General features: G+C 37.7%; 1 protein-coding gene across 5 annotated transcripts in view; it reads right to left on the reverse strand.

Moving 5' to 3' along the window:
* Positions 1–1321: 1321 nt before the first annotated feature.
* MTDH (metadherin) overlaps positions 1322–19520 on the reverse strand; it is a 57220-nt gene continuing 39021 nt past the window's right edge. For all 5 annotated transcript variants that reach the window (XM_068983262.1, XM_068983259.1, XM_068983261.1 and 2 more), the window contains 5 exons: positions 13805–13929; positions 10670–10777; positions 8299–8439; positions 6307–6463; positions 1322–5628 (listed from right to left, as the gene is read on the reverse strand). In XM_068983262.1, coding sequence (XP_068839363.1) covers positions 5558–5628; positions 6307–6463; positions 8299–8439; positions 10670–10777; positions 13805–13929 — 602 coding nt within the window. In that variant the 3' untranslated portion in view covers positions 1322–5557. The remainder of the gene's footprint in view (positions 5629–6306; positions 6464–8298; positions 8440–10669; positions 10778–13804; positions 13930–19520) is intronic.

A 19520-nucleotide genomic window follows, 5' to 3' on the forward strand; every position in this document is an offset into this window, starting at 1 on the left:
AAAACTTAACAACAGAAGCAACATCTCTAACAAATTCAATAAAAACTTAAAACTTAAGAAAAATGTGGACAAAAGATTGTCCACATTTAAATATTTGGTAGCTTTAGTGGTGATGTAGTTTGTTTTCCATTTCCTTTTGTAGGCACTTACTCTAGTACAGAATATTCTGTTTTTGTGTATCAGCCACTTTAGTGTATCTTCTTTCTGGTGCGCATAAGCTTTTTATTGCCACCTCTTGGGTTTTCTAGGTATGCAATCAGGAAAAAATGATTTCTTTCTTCTTTGATGTTGTACCAATTTAAAATTTTTCTTAACTGCTAACACGTTAAGACAATGTTGACTAGCAAGTAAGTAACCCTGCCTTGGTTTGACTTTAATGAATCTGACATAACTATTTCTCCTACTTTAAGTTTTTAAAATTTAATTTTGGAATAGCTGTTGGATTTAATACTTCAGCTTAGTGTCATGATCATGTACTTTTTCTGCTTTAACTTTGTGATTAAATGGTTACAGATTTCCTGCTATTGGATGGATCTGTTTAATTCCTTTGAAAAATTTCTGGATTTTGACTGCTAATAACACAGATGCCTCCATTTCTGGCATTGGATGCCCCTTTCCTAGTTTCGGTGCTAAGGCAGGTTTTCTGCCATTGTTCATTATTGTGGTCACTTCAGTTTTGATGACAAGTGAGAATAGCTCCAACTATTCCCAGCAATTTATTTTAAAATCATGGAAGACAGTTTAGAAATGATTCATAATTCTAGTGTCTCAAGGAGCTCAGAGCTCCGGTTGATCTCTGTTGTCTGTCAGAAAGTCAGTAGCCCGGCACACCTCGCAAGATGCCCTTGCCTTAAGCAGGACGCACACGGCTATTCCGAGCCTGGGGGAGCACCTTCTAGCAAAGAGCCTCGCTATCCTTCCTTGCGGAAAGGCTGTCACGGGAAGTGTGCATCCCACAACTCCGAGGGCACTCTTCGCGCACGGTGATTCACTGGGTACCTACGCATATTCATCCCAACAATTTCCCACCAGATGTCGGTGGGACAACTTTAGGAAGCAGCACCAGTGAGGCTGTCAAGACAGCCTTCCGAGACCTGGTACCGTGTGTTACCTGGGACCCCTAGTCAGATCTGGTACCGAAAAGGACCTGTGCCAACCCTGGGTATCTGGGAGCAGCTATTTCATCCATGCCTTCGCAGTCCCCCTCCAGCACTCCCCACCCCTGCAGCTTGGTCCTGTCACCAAAGATCGAGCTCACCCCCAACAGCCCCTACTGGTAACGTTCTATTTCTTAAGCAGAATGGTGGTTTCAGAGGTGTTCATTTTATTATGCTTTATAATTTATGTACATGTTACATATATTCATTTTGAAGGCTTTGATACAATAAATAAAAAAGGAAAGCACACATACAAATAAGAATGCCATTATCAGGGAGATGACCTTGAATCTGCTTAGTTTTCTTCAGATTAGCCTGTTCATGAACCTCAGTATTGTTAATTATTATTAGGTAGGTAGCAAACATTTTACAAGCACCTCATATACCTGTCTTGATGCTAGGATTAGCAATCTTTTATTAAAGTATTCTGAATTGTAATAATGCCTTTTAATTTTTAGAAGATTATACACCAGGGTTAACTTCCCTGCAAATTGTTATAATCTATACTTGCAGTGAGCGTGTGATAGCAGGCTAGTAAGTTTCTTTAAATTTCTTTCAGAATCTATTACATATAAGTTAGCATCCAAGAAATTTTAAATTTCTGCTCAATGGGAAAAGCTAACCTGACCTTGAAAGTGATGCTTGGCTGCATAATATACACGATATATATCAACCTTGTGCCAGAAGACGGCGAGCTGTTCCTGATAGCCCGCTCTCTGCTGCTTCCTCAGTCATGAAACCTGAATGTTAATTTGGCCCGTGACAGCCCAGGATAGAGACTTAGTATTTCCCATGCCCCTTTGAAGCTAGGAGGATGAAGTGATTGCGTGGATAAGTCTGTGTGGTGTGAATAACTTGCTAAGAAGAGCTCTTAAAGGAAGGGGGCAGAAATGCTGAGAGGGGGTTTCTAACTGGTGCAGCTGTCTGCAGTCGTGACACGGATGCTGCATGCTGAGAGCGCCGAAGAAGAACACAGGAGGATGGACCCTGGGCGCCTGGTCCCGCCGAGGGTCAGAGCAGCTCTGCACTGCTTTCTCAGACGGACATGGAAGAGAAATAAACTTTTAAAATAATGATGCCAATTTGAGTCTAATTTCCTTAAAAGGGTTGACGCGAGTCATACACTGCGCCTGGTGAGTTACATCTACTGCTAAGATGATGGAAGCTGTTTCCCACAGACAAGGGTGTGTCACAAACAGGAGAGCTCAAGAGATGCTTCACTCTGAACACTTCTGCCTTTTCCAGTGGTTAAAACCTCCAAGTGCACCTATGGTTTCAGAGCATCAAGAACATTTGAAACATATAGAACCTCGAGTTTAGAAACATTAACATCAAGAAGTCACTGCCTTTAAGACTAGCTTAGGATGCGCAGTCCCCTCCCATAAGAGAACTGTAACGAGCAATTTAAACAAAACAAAAATGGCTTCTTTTATTTACAATACTCAATGCATTTTACAAATAACATATTTGCATTCCCTAAGTCTGTTGGAAGGTAATTCCAGTTTGTGCAATGAGTTTATAGGAAAGTCTTAAGACATCTATTAGACATCTTAAGCCTAAATTCTAAAATTTCAAAGACATTTCACACTATTTATTAAGAGGATTGTTTTTAAGAAAAACTAAACTCTGTAGTTAAATACTGCCCTTCAATATCTTTAACCCAAGTACAAACTGGATTAGTCTCTGAAATAATACCAATAGATTCAGATGACTTATTCCCACTCCCCATCCAATAAAATGCATGCACAAAGGAAACACGGTCAATTACATTGATGACATTTTATTTCAATACTTGTTTTTTGGACTCTCTCAACTGTTTTGCTCAATGTAGGGTACAGAGTGATAGGATTCCAGTCTGGGGAAGTCCTAACCCATTACTCCCTGCTCCAGGACAAGAAAGATTTCCATTAAGTATGGGGAGACAGGTCAGGATGAATGCAAGTTTTATTTAAATAGTTTCTCTAGGAGGCTTTGTCTATAATCAGAATAAGGATCCCCTTCAGGCCTGATAACAGTTTTAAAGGGGTCACTTATCTCCCTACTAGTGGCCAAGCCTCCGAAGAACAACAATTCTCCTCTCTTCCCCTCTTCCCTGTATTTTAATGTCTTTTGCGTTGATGCTGGAAAAAAATTCCTCTGGTTCAGATGCCAGAAACTGCTTTCATGTCATAAACATTTATGGAACAAGTGGAGAGTGATGAACAATGAATGATATTTTAACTGTGCAACAGAATGAACTGACAGTAATTTTAACACTCATAGCTGCCATCTCTTGGAATATAAAAGCCATGCTCTAGTTCTTGAGCCACAAAGAAGGGATGGGTATTTATTTCCATCTCGGATCCACCCCAATTTAGAAGGGCACTTCTCCGTCTCTGCACCCATCTCCCCTCAAAAGAAGGTGTTTGTAACACCCGGCGTTGGTGGTTCAATGAGAGATACTAAGATGGAGAAATAAAAAGTCCGACATTTGACACAGCCAACACAATTCTAAGATAAAGAAATGGTGAGGTAGAGTTGAGAGAGTTCAATTTAATTTTTTGAGCATAGATCTTTTGGCACATTCTAAAATTACACAGACCTCCTACTGAATTCGCCTTTGCTGATACCTTTACAAAGTGCTGCAACGCAGGAATCCTTGGATCTCTTTAGGAAGCAGCTATATAAAGCTAATACAGTCATTTCAAGAAACTCACTCCTGGCACTTTAGCTTATTTACCCCGATACTGAAGCAAATAAAAACAATGCTACCCATTTGTTGAATTTATTTAAACAAATCAATTTAGAAATATCATAGAATTAAACAAAACTTCTGACATGTAAACATACTGCCGTGTTCCTGAAACAGATGTTAACACCTGATAAAAGTTAATAATCGCTTGTTAGGAAAGCTGTCCATTAATAAGGCCAGTCTTCAGCAAAACTGAAACCATTTTGTTTCTTTAGCTTTCCGGTGTGACAATGCAATACTATCAAACCACAATCAAACAGAAGAGACAGAACTGGATGGATAGAGCAGTACCATTGGTTACAGCTGTTAAAACAGTTTCATTCTGGCGCCACAGAGAAACAATTAAGCCAATCACATCAAATAAGTCATGGCTTTTTTTCTTTATCACAATTCACTAAGTGGTGTTAATTATGGTCCTTGTCAAACACGTTTGGTAAAGGCTATTTACAGTGTACATGGCTGAGCATGCACTATTTATAATTACAAAGATACCTGCCAGTTTATTACAATAGAATTACACAGTGCCTGAAAATGGTGAAACTGTCTCACACATCATTTAAATCAATACAGTTTCAAGCAGGAAACGTTCCTTATTTGATCACGATTGCAATAATTACATGAAAATTCTTATAAAAACACGAATCCCCTTCAAGAAATTGATGCATATTCTACGCACTACAGGTTAAGGCAGTAAAAAAATGTATTCCTGATAACTGGAGGTCTTGACAATGTCAATTAAAGCTGTCTGACTCTAGTTTTTCATTCTCCATCATGTACTCAAAGTTCTGTCTGTATAACTAGTTTGTGAAAGATTTCACTTGTAAAGTCAAAAAAGTATTAGTAACGAAGAAGAATTGATGCTGGAAAAAAGTAATTGCTAGGGAAAAAAATATAAGTTGGATTTTGCCGGAAAGTTTTCAAATCATACACAAGAGCATTGTGAGTCTGAACCTTGAAAGTATAAAACAAATACATAGAGTTTACCTTTCTTAACTTAAAATATACTGTACTTTGAACAATTCAAGTAAAGTAAGACTATCAAAAAATAACTTCATAAGCCATACAAGTGTCAACTGCGTTTTCAATGTTTTAAGAACATTTTAAAAATTGTAAACTAAACCATAACAGTTTAGTTAAATAATAAATGACTTTTTATTTGCACTTGTGATTTCTTTAATACAAATTGCTACCAACAAATATGTAAAGATATGGCAGATTATGCATTTGATCAAAGCACTTTGATTTAAGCGTAAAACAGATTCAAATGGTTTAAGTTCCGTGCATAAGATCCAAGAAGCTGCCTACTAGTTTGCAGGCAGCCTTCTCTCTAATCAGAATCCTTTATTCCTTAGCTGCAGATGAGATAGGGCACAATCTGTTGTAAACAGGGCACTGCTGTAAAACCAGGATGATAATCTTAAGATCGTTCTTGTTACAGGGACCTTCCCCAAGTGTCTTCCAGCACTGTAGCATGTTCTGCTGACCTCTTAATTTCATAAATTAACGTTCCTTTGATTCCATTTTTATGGTGGTTGTGTTCACAGTTTTGTTTTAAAAACTGGTTTAAATTTATATAAAACTCTGTACATGTTCACAAATTATTGCATAAACAGCATAATCTTCAAGACAGTGTTTGCAAACACATGTCCAATTCAGGAAGAAAAAAAATTCACGTTTCCCGTCTGGCTTTTTTCTTCTTTTTTATTTGTTTGGGAGATTCCCAACTAGTTTCAGACTTGGCTAAAAGGAAAAAAAAAGAGAGAGAGAGAGGGAGAGAGAAAGAGACATCAGGAGGATAGTAAATACTGTTCTGTTTCAAAAATATAAAAGAAATGTCAATAAAAACATGCTTTGAAATCCACTGATAATGCCTCAAATTTTACATTCACATTTTCAAGTTCTAGTGACAGGTTTTTAGGTTATTCTCCGGCTGCCCTCCTCTCTCCTTTTCCTCAATTCCAATGTATTATGTGGTTTAAGCACACAGATGATAGTTCATCATTTTGACCTAAAAAACCATCACTTACAAGACTCAATCTAAGCAGTAAGAGTGAAAGTGGGTAAAATGGACACTACAGGTAGCTGAGGGGAGAAAAAGGCGGGGGAGGAGGCACGGTTTTAAGGACTTGTGCACAGAAAAAGGGAGGGACCCGGAGAGTAGGAGCAGATCCCAGCGGCTCCCTTGTGTATGTCCTTAGCCACCTACTCTGGCCTACTTTAGCTCCCTGGTCCTCACAACTGAGCTCTGCAAGGTTCCAAGGAATCTAGGCTTTGCAAAGGAGGAAAGGGCTGCTCCAGTAATCCTTTCCTGGGGTCACAAAGAGTCAACTGAACTCAGTAATCCTTTAGACTTCCAAGATAGTGACACCTATAAACAGTACAGAGAACACCAAAAGAACCAAAATGAGGATTACTTACTCTGTGAAGGAGGCACGCTATTTTGCTTAGTATTTGACTTGGATTTATCTGTTTCTTGTAGCATCGGTGGCACTTGGGAAGAGCTTTTGTCAGAATCATTTTTTGATAAAATAACAGATGGCTCGGTAGAAATAGCAGGTGGAAGAGTCTTGATAGGCTATTTTGAAATAAAATTATCTTAGGTTTTCATAAAAAAATATCAAATGTCATAGTAATAACAAGAGGCTGCTCAGCTGAAATACAAAGATAATGAATAAATCTTTTACCAGCAGAAGCACTACAACTCATGCCTGCCCTCTAGTGACATATAACCAAATAAATCTTTAACTACAATATCCACAAATACAGACTGAGATAAAAATGATTAAATGTGTAAAATTACAGGATGTCTACTGAATCTCAAAGAGGAGTGAATAATTCAGTTTTCATTAACTTTTACATTTGTCTTTTTCATTACAAATAACAGGATTTTTTTCATGTGCTTGAATGGTTCCATCTATTTTCCCACAAACTCTCACCTCCTCAAAAGCTTTTTTTGTAAAGTTAAAAATATCAACTTTCTGAACTACCAGTAGTGACATCTCCTTTTCTCCTTCTCATGAGGTAGGGATATCTCAAGTAGCAGCAGCAGCAACAGCTTCAGTTTTCTCCCCAAGGAAAAAGATGGCCTCAGATAAAGCAGACTACAGCTACTAGTCCTAATCTATTAAAGCAACTAGGAAAACTCAGGTTCAAATCTTCAGAGTTTTATTGAGTCTGGTAGTGAAATTATAAATGCTTAGGGCTGAACTTGAGTCTTGCTTCTCCTCTCCAACCTGGGAGCAGAGCAGTCAACTAACTGATTTGCCAGAATGAGGCTCAAGACAGGTAAAGGACAGAAACTCTGGTATGTGGAGTGAGGCTGGAACAGTCAGAGATCATCTCACCCTTCAGCTCTACCTGTGATGATGATTTTGAATACAGAAACAAGGGTAAGTCCTACTTCTCTTGCCCCTTGTTCTTCCAGGCTCCATGAATTCAAAAAAGCAAAACAAGAAAGGAAACAAAGAGGAAGATGTGCGTGCCTAGGCAACTACCAGGACTCCTTTCTATTTCAGGTATCTGAAGCTGCATTTACGTTGCTTGGTTCAGTTTTATTAATGTTCCCTGTATTTATTCCAAAGTTTTAGTACTCATTTTAAATCTCTTCCTACCCTCCCCATCGTCTCACTTCTCTATATTAAATCACAGAAGGACTCAAATACCCTTTACAAGGTGACTTCTGAAAATGACTTAGCAAAATGTCACACGACCCTCTGCGGTCTTAATATTAAAAGCTGTTTCATTAAATATGTAAGTGCCATAAAGGCAGGGATATTTTTTTCTGCTTTGTTCTCTGCTGTATCTCCAGAACTTTAAATAGTGTGGGAGATTCTCAATACACATTTTGAATGAGAACCATGCACAATTTCATAGTTGTTAATATTTCATATATTTCTAAATGATACAACTTACCAAATTAGAAATCAGACTTTAAAGCGCTATGGGCTTTGTGTCACTGGTCTAGGCCTTTTATAAAATGGTCCCTTCTGACATATCAAAATTTTCCACAGATGGCACACATTTTAAGATACTGTCACTACATTAAAAAAAGCTACATTTTAGAGACTAGACCTCAGTCATAATACAGTATGTGCTTGCTTTAGGGAAAGCACAACTCCTCACGTTTTCTGTAAGCCATGTATCTGTCCCTTGCATGCCTATATATTTAATAAGAAAAAGAAACCGTCTAGTGGCTTTCTCTAGTTTTGCTTCTGACAGTTGTAGGACTTGGGCCAACTTATTCAACTTCTCTAACCTCATTCATATAATGGGTTGTACCTTTTCTTTTCGGGTTGCTATGAGGGCAATTTGGTGTATTAAAAATGTTTAGCACAGTGTTTCAAGAAAATATTAGTATTGATACAATTCTCCAGTCATCAAAATTTTATTTCTTGGATATCAAAAAGTTACCTGGCTATTTTTGATTAGTGCATCAGCTGGATCACTAGTGCTTATGGTCTTCAAAGAAAAAGCTTTTTCCTGTTTTGGACGGCCTTTAGAGGTATTCACTGGAAGCTCTTCTCTAATCTCTTTTTCTAATTCTTCTGTGTCCTACAGAGAAAAGCAGTGCATTAGATGATATAAATCATTTCTATGAATTAAAATATACTTGGTTTATCATATCAATCTCCAGAAGATATTTCTCAAGAAGATAATTTTATTTCAGAAACTGCCCAAGTAGCTTAAAAGAGCATAAAAAAATTATTATTCAAAGATTTTAAAAATCTCTGGTATGTTCATCATTCCTGTTTTCTTCAGGGATTTAAATCTTCTGTTAACTAAAAAGCAACACACTCACAACCTCAAATGGGAATCATTTAATTTACTAAACCGAACAAAAAACTAGAACTTTTTCCTTTTAGAAAAATTACATGGTGAATTAGTTGATATTTTAAGACTTTAGAAATAGCATTTCACTTAATGACTTCTTCAGGCCTTGAAGAAGTCATTAAGTGAAATGGTATTGGAAAATCCCATGGACGGAGGAGCCTGGTGGGCTGCAGTCCATGGGGTCGCGAAGAGTCGGATACGACTGAGTGACTTCACTTTCACTTCACTTTCATGCATTGGAGAAGGAAATGGCAACCTACTCCAGTGTTCTTGCCTGGAGAATCCCAGGGACGGGGGAGCCTGGTGGGTTGCCGTCTATGGGGTTGCACAGAGTTGGACACGACAAGTGACTTAGCAGGAGCGGCAGCAAGGCATGAAATATATATACCTAAGTGCATTTTCTAGATAAATTAAGCTTTCACAGTAGAAAGGACATGGATAGGCATGTCATAAAATATCAAGGACAAACTTTTGATTTCCTCAAACTGTAGTTTTCTCAACTGTAAAATAAAATTTGTGTAGATAAATTCTAAGGTCCTTTCCAAGTTTAAACATTTTCATTCTTAGGCCTTTATAGACTTTTAAGAATACATTACATGTTTAGGTATGTGAAAGAAGTTATGAATAAGAATATATTAAATATGACATCATTGTAAATGGTAAGAAAGAAAAAAAACCCAAAATGTAATCACTTATGCGTAGCCTACCATGTGCTATGTACTTTACAGAACTTCACAGATCTCATTTAATTCTCAAAAGCAACCTATGCAGTTAAGTAACTTGTGCAAAATACAACAAACAAAAAACAACTAGTAAATGGCAGAACAGAGATATGAATACAGACTGACTGACTCTCTTATTTACTGTATATAAGTGAGTTAAATACACTTAAATATATTTAAGTGATTACATACTTATTCACTGTATTTAGAAACACAGGACTTCCCTGGTGGTACAGTGGGTGAGAATCCACCTGCCAATAAAGGGGACGCGGGTTCAAATCCCTGGTCCGGGGAGTCTCCACATTCCTGGGAGCAACTAAGCCCATGTGCCACACAGCTACTGAGCCTGTGCGCCCAGAGCGCGTGCTCTACAGGAGGCCACCACAGCGAGAAGCTGGCACCACGACCAAGAGCAGCTCCCAACTGCCCCATCAGTCTGTGCGACACAACCAAGACCCAGTGCAATAATAAAAAAGAAAGAACACCATCAAAGGAACTTTCACAATTTAATTAAGTGGGAAAATCACTATGTAGCCTGTTCTCTAAATATTTTGGCTATCTCCTACATTTAAAGGAATGAAAACAATTAGCCACAAAGTTATAGATGAGAAACAAGATTTTCATAGGCTGCAATGTAATAGTGATACTGCTTTCAAAAACAAAGTCATGCATATTTCTAGTAATCGAGTACACCTGAAATTAACCTTTGTTTTCATCTATATTAAAATCTAGAAATACCTTCCCAGATAGGAAAAGACCAAAGAAAAAGTTTCTGTTAAAAGCCAAAAGTACCAGGCAAGGGTACCAAGTACAGCAGCCAGCGAGCTCAGACTCACGTGTGAGATGCCCCTTGTCACGCACACGGTTTTCATAACTGTACTGAAATTCTGATGGGCTAAACTCCACTGCCCAAAGAATTTCTGCTGTGTGAAATGCCGTAACCTCTGTTCATTTCACCATAACATAAACCCAAGTGCGCTAATTTAGAATTTTAGTCAATTGCTTTTGGTTTACATCTTTGATATGATTTTCTTTAGAGCAATAATCTTTTTAGTACAGTATGATATATAAAGTCTTTAAAACATTCTATGACTTTTCAAACACTAAGTAAATCTGATGTCTTACATCCTGTCTTTATATCTCTACATTTTCTTAGCATCTGCAAATGATCCTTTCACAAGTCAGTAGTAGGTGCTTCAGGAAGGATGTCTGTTGTTTTGATACTTTACCTGTGCAAGAGTATTATCTTCACCTTGCTTCTTCTTTTTCTTTTTTTTCTTTTTAGATTTTCCAGTTGGAAGAGCTCCCTCTCCCTTTTCTTTATCATCATCTGAAACCTGATGTTAAAAGCAAAAGTACTGAAATGAATCAATGAAGTTTTCTTTATTCAGAATTTAGGAAATAATTTATTAGGTTTAGTCTTTTTCTCCCAAATTCTACATATTAGTAATAATAAAACTGATCTTAAATCACACAAAAAATAACAAAACTCTTCTTCACTCTTCTATTTGTTTAAGATAAACACCTTTCTCTTACATCTTTCATTACTCACTACATGATCAATTAGAGCTGTGCGAACCTTGGTTTTTAAAAGTTCATTTCATAGGTCATTCATTTTATTTAAACACAGAGCTATCTGGATTAAAACTGAATTTGACCCTGTTAAGACAACAACAAGGTACAGAGGAAGAGAAAGTATCTGTAAATCATATAGCCAACAAAGGACTTGTATCCAGATTATATAAAGAACACTCAAAATTCAACAGTCAACAAACAATCCAGTTGGAAAACGTGCAAAAGACATAAACAGGTATTTCACAAAGAGACTAGGAATGTTCTGCATCTGGCACTTATTTTGGGGGCTATGCCGGGTCTGCACTGCTGTGCGGGCTCTTCCCTAGCTGTGGCGGGGGGCGGGGGCTACTCTCAAGCTGCGGTCTGGGGGCTTCAGTAGTTGTAGATTTTGGCTCTCTTTTGTTTCGCAGCATGTGGGATCCTCCCAGACCAGGGATGCAACTCCTGTCTCCTGCATTGGCAGGTGGATTCCTCACCACTGAGCCACCAGGGAAGCCCTAGAAATGTTCTGAATCTTGACTGTGTCAGTGTCAAGGTCCTGGTTGTGATACTGTCCTAGAGTTCTGCAAGATGTAATCATTGGGGACCCCTGGGTAAAGGGTACAGGTGTTTTTTCTCTGTATTATTTCTTGTAAGCACATGTGACTCTAAAATTACCTCAAAAGGCTTAATTAAAAAAAAAAAACCAATGTGAGAAGGAATGTCATTAATAATAATACTGTGCATGACAAAAATAGCAAATTAGAATCTTGGTTAAGAGACATTCAGTCCAAGTCGGTTACTAGCTGTGGAGAAAATTCCACAGAAGTTTTTACCACAGGCTCATAATGATGAAAATATCATATGAAAAGATGCATCCTCTGAAGGATATTCAGGTCACAAGGACTCTACTCTGGGCAGTCTGCTTTTCAGCCAATTTATAATCCATCCATAAGAGAAATGTGGTTCCTCATGGTAGAACACTATTTTTTGTTCATGGGAAAAAGGCTGAAATTAACATCTTTTAACTCATGAAAAAATGGCATTCTGGGCTTCCCTGGTGGTCCACTGGTTAAGAATCCAGCTTATAAGGCCTGCAGGGGACATGGGTTTGATCCTTGGTCTGGGAAGATCCCACATGGCACTGAATAGCTAAGCCTGGGTGCCACTTTTCTTAGGCAAATCTACAAAACACCCCGCATCTAACATATCTCAAACTGAACCAACCACCCTTCCCCTCAGTTAACTAGCTTTTGTTTTCTCTGTTGGGAACACCACTTTCACCATCCCAGTTACCTAAGCATTCTGGAAGTCATTTTTGATGATTCTCCAATCAATTCTAACCCCATGTTCTGTTGATTTTGTTTCAATTTAGTTTTCAAACCTCTCCCCTACTCTGTATACCATTCTTACCACTACTGTACAGGTCTACTAAAACAACGTGTAAACTGGTATTCCTGCCTTTATTCTCATATGCCTCTATTCCTTTATCTACAGGGATTACCAAAGTAGCAAAAAAAAACCCAAAAAACAAACAAACAAACAAAAAACCACCCTACAAAAACAAACAAACAAATCCCACAAAAACAAAACAAACCACTTTAAGATTCTCCCATTATTTATAGGACAAAATCCAAGGTTTTTTGCATAATATTCAAGGTCTTATAGAATCTTCCCTCTGCTTTTCTCTCCAGTCTCATTTCTGACCCCTCTTTGCTATACATTATGCTCTTACATCTGGGATGCCTTTGCTAAAACTCCAAAGTGCTTTCACAATACCTAATACATTCTAACATTACCTTTATCTTCCAGAGCGCTGGTCTCCTTCCTCTCCTCCCTACCTGGAGTATAGGCTCCTTGAAGGCAGTAATTCTATTTTGTTTCTCTGCTAGCACAGTATCTGACCTATGACAGATGCAATTAATCTTTGCTGAATAATAATGGCCCTATTATCTTCTCTGACTTTTTTCTTTAATAGAAAAACTAACCAGCAGAAAAGTTCAATCAGTAGCTTAGTGTCTCTTGTAAATACCACTTCCATTCTTTTTCAAAGCTATCAACTTAGTTTATTATCTCCTGCCCTGATTTATGTAATCAAAATAGTACAAAATAGGCTCCAAAATCAGTCTTCTCAATTTTCTGCAATATCCAGCCTAGTTTTTCTAACCCGAGCAATGACCAGGTTATCCCTGGTTTGAAGGCTGTCCTAGGTTCTCATTACTTACAGAATTCTATAAAACTGTAGCAATGTTCATCATTCGTTTCATCTATTTACTAAATGCCAAACATGTTGCTAGAGTTACGAAAACAGAACTTCACAGTCCCTTTCCTTAAGGAACGAAGCCTCGGAGGGGAAGCCTGACACAGAAACCACTGATCCTACCACCAGTCCATTCCACGCGTGTTTATTATTCCTCCCCATCAAACATGTTACTTTCCTGGGTCCCTTTCGCATAATGTTCTCAGTCTTATCTTGCTATGAAATTTTCCTTCATTTTTTAACTGAGAACCAATCTGCTTTTATCTAAACACACCAAGAGTTGGTAGGCTGATATAGTAATTCTGGTAAGAGGACAGGAATTGTGCATTTGTTTTCTTATCAGTATATAATAGTGCTTTTCACATAGAATCCTCAATAATCTGTGGAAAGAAGAAACAGTAACAGAGAGAAGGCATGTGACCCTAAGATGATTGAAGCTAGTATGATTAGAACGCCTCTCTGAAGCCAATTCTACCCCTGGATACGTTAATAATTCCAATACAGTTGGATGCACAGAGAAATAAACATATCTACCGATTCTTTTACTCACTTTTTGATCATCAGGAATTGGTTCCTGGGACTTCAGAAGTGAGGCTCTTTCTTCATCTACCCAGTTCCCCCACTCTTCTGCCGGCGCATTCCAATCAGAACTGGGATCAGCAGAAGACAGACCATCTAAAATTTAACAGTGTGAATCAGGTATCTGTCATTTCTGCCAAAAACCAAATGCAAAATCCCAAATTCTTTATGTTGAACTAAGCTGTAATTTTATACTATTACTCTTCTTCCTCCTAGTAACACAATGGTAAAAACCTTTCCCCAACTTCTGCTGGGCACATTATATGACTAGATGGAATGACTAAGAAACTCCAGAAAATGTATTAATTAACCATTTATTCCATTCTTCCTACTTCCTTTATTATCAAAGGAACTTTGTCTCCTGAATTTGCTTTCTTTTCATTGTGTACGTCTAACTATAAAAAGGACTTGGTCATTTTTTTTTTTTTTTTCTGATTCTCCCCTCCAGGGTACAAAATGAGTCTTTAACAAAAGTGCCAAAATCACGCTCTTCCCCTCCTTATGAACTATTTCAAGATTAGGTTCTTCTTCAAGTTCACCAAATCATGCAGAATATTTAACTTCTTCCTTTTCTCCTCTTTTAAAAAATACTTAACCTGTACCTTACAGTTTTTTTCGGATTATTCAATGCTACTTACATCTTTCCAAATATGTGAGTCATTTTTAGGGCTTCTATCACCCTATTCTCAAGAACAATTTTTTTTTTTTTTAAGAAAAAAATTTTAACCTAGACTTTCATATACATCCATGTATACACCCATGACTACTTACTGTCAAGATAACAGAAGTTAGGCTTTATTTCTAAATGGTTAGCAAGTCATCCTAACATTGTTCTTTGCTGGGGGAAAAAACCCCAAAACCAAAAAATATAACCCTGACTTTTGCCCAATTAATGCCAAATGCTACTTTCCCCAAATATTAAATTCTTATATACTTCAGTCTGTTTCTGGAATTTCTGTTCCATTCATCTATTCCTGGGATAGTGGCATACAAAATGTAACTCTGTATGCATTTTAACATCTAGAAAAACAAATCTGCCTGCATTTCTCTTATTTTCTTAACTATTCTTATTTTTCCACATGAATTCTATTATTTTTGTTTAGAGGGGAGGTACTATGATACATCTTCATGAAGACTTTTAAAAAGTCTATGTTTCAGAAAAATATGTAATGATCTGGGAAAATGCTCATAGGAAAAAAAAGGCAGACAAAACCACGCATCATGATCCCAAATTTCTATGAGGAAGAGATTAAGGAATACATTAATAATAGATACATCTTAACAATGGAGTTACAGGAATTTCATTTACTAGAATTTCAAGTACTAGAACTTGAGCTAGACAGGTAACAGAGATACAAAAATGAGTATGACAAAAGGCCTTCCCACATGGAGCTCACAGTCAGTCTACTCAGGGATGAAGGACAACAGACAGTTAAGTAGAGTGACAGGTTCTGTTATGAGAAGCGCAGAAAGGGAGAAGAGGGACTAAACCAGTGGAGGATGGGGAGACTGAAAACGTAAGAATTTATGGTCCAGTACAGGAGAAGCATGGACAAGTGATTACTAGTGTGAAATGTATTACAAAAAAGGAAGTTCCTGTCTACGTTTCTATATTTACTACTACAAGCAGGTCTCCAGAGCCAGTATACATAGTAACAGCATAGAGGTTAAGACTCTAACGTGTCTTAGAGGCAAACAGACCTATATCTGAATATTGCTCTACTACTTAATAACTATGTAATTTGGATCAAATTTCTTAACCTTAACGGGCTATGTACTAACTTCATAGGATTGCTGAAAGGATTCTATAAGATACGTGGAAAGCAGTTCAGGACAATGCAGTAAGTGCTTAATAAATGGGATCCACTGCTTTTATACATTATCGATGACTTTAACAATAGAAAGCCAGTTTAAAAGTTATCAGGCATATACAATTAATTTATTTCTCACAATCCTATAAATCTCCCAGTAAGATACACTTGGTTATGTCGTAATGAGTAAGATACACTTGGTTATGTTGTAATGCAGAAGCCATTTTTATAAGTAAAAATGGATCTAGCAGATGTCTGGAACCAACTGCTCACCTTACACCAAGCATTTATTAACAATATTTTTAGGAGATTTGAATGTCAAAGTTGTCAATGATTTTGCTTAACCCTCACAAATAAGAAACCTAGATTTGGAAAACTGGTGTTCATATACCAAGTCTCTTAAAGCCTCTTATCAGGAAAAAACCCTTTGTCAAGAAAAAAAAAGAAGTTTAAGCAAATGGGGCTTCCTTGGTGGCTCAGTGATAAAGAATCTGCCTGCCAACGTAGGAGACGGGTTCAATCTTTGGGTCAGGAAGACCCCCTGGAGAAGGAGATGGCAATCCACTCCAGTATTCTTGCTTGGGAAATCCCATGGACAGAGGGGCCTGGAGGGTCCATGGGGTTGCAAGAGTCAGACACAACTTAGCGACTAAATGAGAACATAAACTCTTAATAAATATGGTAGTGGTGCAGGGGTGGTGAGGGATAAAAATCTAATAAAGTATTTGGTAAAATTATTATTTTTTAAAGGTTTAGACAACCATAAAGCTTGAGGAATAACTGAAGCCCACACTTCAACTTCTACCAGAACAGTAACAGAAGCATAAATTTCTCCTGGCTTTATTAAAGCTTTATGGTGATTTTTTTCATGTTTATTGATTTCAGGTTGGTATACTTATCTATTTTTTGCAGCTACGTTGTGTGGCATGTGGGATCTTAGTTCCCCAACCAAGTACTGAACCTGTACCCCCTGCAGTGGAAAACTACTGGACCACCTTTTAAAATTAACTGGAGATCAAATAAAACTGCTTCCTGCCCCTGCCCCATTTGTAGGATTTTAGTTCCCGGATCAGGGATTGAACCTGGGCTCTAGACAGTAAAAGCACAGAATCCTAACCAGGGAATTCCCCAAATAAAACTACTTTAAGACAACAGGTCAATCACCTAAGCCTAAAAACTGTCACCAGGTGACTTCTCAACGGATAATTCTTAACAGTTCACGGGCCTAATGTAAAACTTCTTAGACAGTTTCCTTGAAATTGTGTAGTATAGTTTCATTCACAGCATAGTTCTCTCCTATTTCTCATTTCTTAAAATTCTTCCATTAGTTTTGCTAAAGTGTTTCTAAAGAACTGTATTAGCTGTCTTTTCAAAATGGTAGGGATAGCTCTGCATTTAGTCTCCTTGTGAAACAATGTTTTAGGTTTAAGCATCTCACAGCTGTTCTCCTTTCTATTTCAGTAATAAGATGGCTGTCAGTTGTTTCTGGTCAAAACATATTTCAGCATTAACTCTAATAAAACAAAACAATTACGTTAGAAAGACATTCTCCAGTGTTTGTATTAGACAATACAAATTAACCTCACTGAGTTGACTATGCTCCTAAAAGACAATCAACAGTACCACAACACTCTGAATATCTACCATGTATCAGGTAGTGTTCTAAGAGCTTTAAGTTTGTGAGGGAAGAAATATTATTTACAGATGATGAAACTGAAACACAGAAAACAAGGTAGCTAAGATTCAAACTCAGGTAGTCTGTCCTCAAAGCTCACGCTCTTAACCTCTTCACCATGGGGCTGTTAATTCTTTCACTCTGATGTGTCAACAAAAATAAAACTCTATTCAAAATCTGACTTTTTATAGGGGTTATGATATTGTTCCTTTATGGTAAAGATAAGTGACTAAGCCGCCTTTAAAAAATGTTACTTTCCGTACTTTAGCATCTTAATTTTATTTTTTAAATTATTTCGGCTGCAAGGCAGGAACTTAGTTCCCTGACCAGGGATAGAACCTGTGCCTCACGCAGTGGGAATGTGGAGTCTTAACCACTGGACCACCATGGCAGTCCCAGCATCTTAACTTTCTATGCAAGTGCTTCGGTGAATCCAGTGCCTTTCTGCCAGATAATGATGTCTATGCCTCAAACCAGAGGGTCAGTATATTACTCAAATCACACTGTTAAATAATTCATATACTTTGTGGGATCAGTAATCTCAAATACTTCATGAATTCTATACATTTAGGAGGAATGACTAAATTCACTGAGTACCAAAATTAGTACATTAAAGAACGTAACACAAAATATAAAATTCACAGAGAAAATGTGGTTAAAGAGGAACTGAGGACTTCAAAGACTGCCGAAACAGCATAACGAACAAAGAAACTGTTCTTAACACTTATTACTTGAAGAATAGAGTCCCATGGATATGTTTATTTCAGTATCTTATTTATTAGCCAATTGTGTTTTTTATACAAGGATACAAAAGTAGAGCTACTGTGTCCAAGCAGTGAAGCCTGGAGCCCTGCTTCCTCAGTTTTCCTCAGCTTTAACCCACAGCTGCCTACGACACCTCAGTGCTATTTTCTTACAATCACTACCCATCAGTCCTATAATCATTCCTCAAGTCTATTTTGCACATAGCTGTTCATTCTTCCCAAAGTACAGGTAAGGCTTTTTTTCCCCTCTAAAAATTGCTTTCCATCCTTATAATCCTTTATTTATCTGACACTTGAACTTTCACGTTCATTCAATATCTCATTAAAACCTCATAACACTCTATGGAAATAGATATGAGAGACTATTTGCTCTATTTTACAGGTCAGTTAATCTAGATTCCAATATAAGTGACAAAATTCAAGACATATGAGTTACTACTTTTTAAAGTCAGGATTAGAACTAGGATCTACCTTCTAAACTAGTATTCTAGTCAGAATACTAATTTATAGAATTCATGAAGTATTTGAGATTACTGATCCCACAAAGTATACATATTATTTAACAGTGTGATTTGAGTAATATACTGACCCTCTGGTTTGAGGCATAGACATCATTATCTGGCAGAAAGGCACTGGATTCACCGAAGTACTTGGACTGCCATGGTGGTCCAGTGGTTAAGGCTCCACATTCCCACTGCGTGAGGTTAAGGGCAGATCCTAGTTCTTACCCTTACCTCCCTAATGTTTAGTCAGCAGACGGTCAAGAATCTGCCTACAATGCAGGAGACCTGCGTTTGATCCCTGGGTGGGGAAGATGCCCCGGAGGAGCAAACAGGAGCCCACTCCAGTATTCTTGCCTGGAGAATTCTATGGACAGAAAAGCTGGCAGGCCACAGTTCATGGGGGTCACAAAGAGTCGAGTTAGAGACGACTGAGCAACTAACACTCAGGGCTTTTCGCAATTTACCTTTCCAACCTCATCTCCCTCAACCTCTAAGAATATGCTTCAACTAATCGAACAGAGACCAGTCTAAGACTAATTTTCAGACTATGTTTCAAACTTACCTTCATGATACTATCATCACCAAGGCTGTACATGTAGTGGTTAAGAGCATAAACTCTGGAGCCGGACTACTAGTTTGATACCTGCTCCTCCAACCTAACTGTGTGGCTGGGGAAAATTAGGGAACTTTTCTTTGTCTCAGTTTCTTCATTTGGAAAGTGTGGGGGAAAAAGTAATACCTACAATAGAACTGTACTAAACAAACTAATAATATACCTAAGACTTAAACCGCTTAGATCAGTGTCTGGCAGTCAGACACTGTGTTTGCCGTTGTTATCAGCACTGCTACTGAACACCTGTAAAACGCAATGCACTAAGCACTGAGAGAAAGAAAGGCAGAAAGAGTTCCTGTCTTCAGAGGGTTTTCAATTCTG

This window comes from Capricornis sumatraensis, chromosome 11 (assembly GCF_032405125.1).
Source record: "Capricornis sumatraensis isolate serow.1 chromosome 11, serow.2, whole genome shotgun sequence".
Lineage (NCBI taxonomy): Eukaryota > Metazoa > Chordata > Mammalia > Artiodactyla > Bovidae > Capricornis > Capricornis sumatraensis.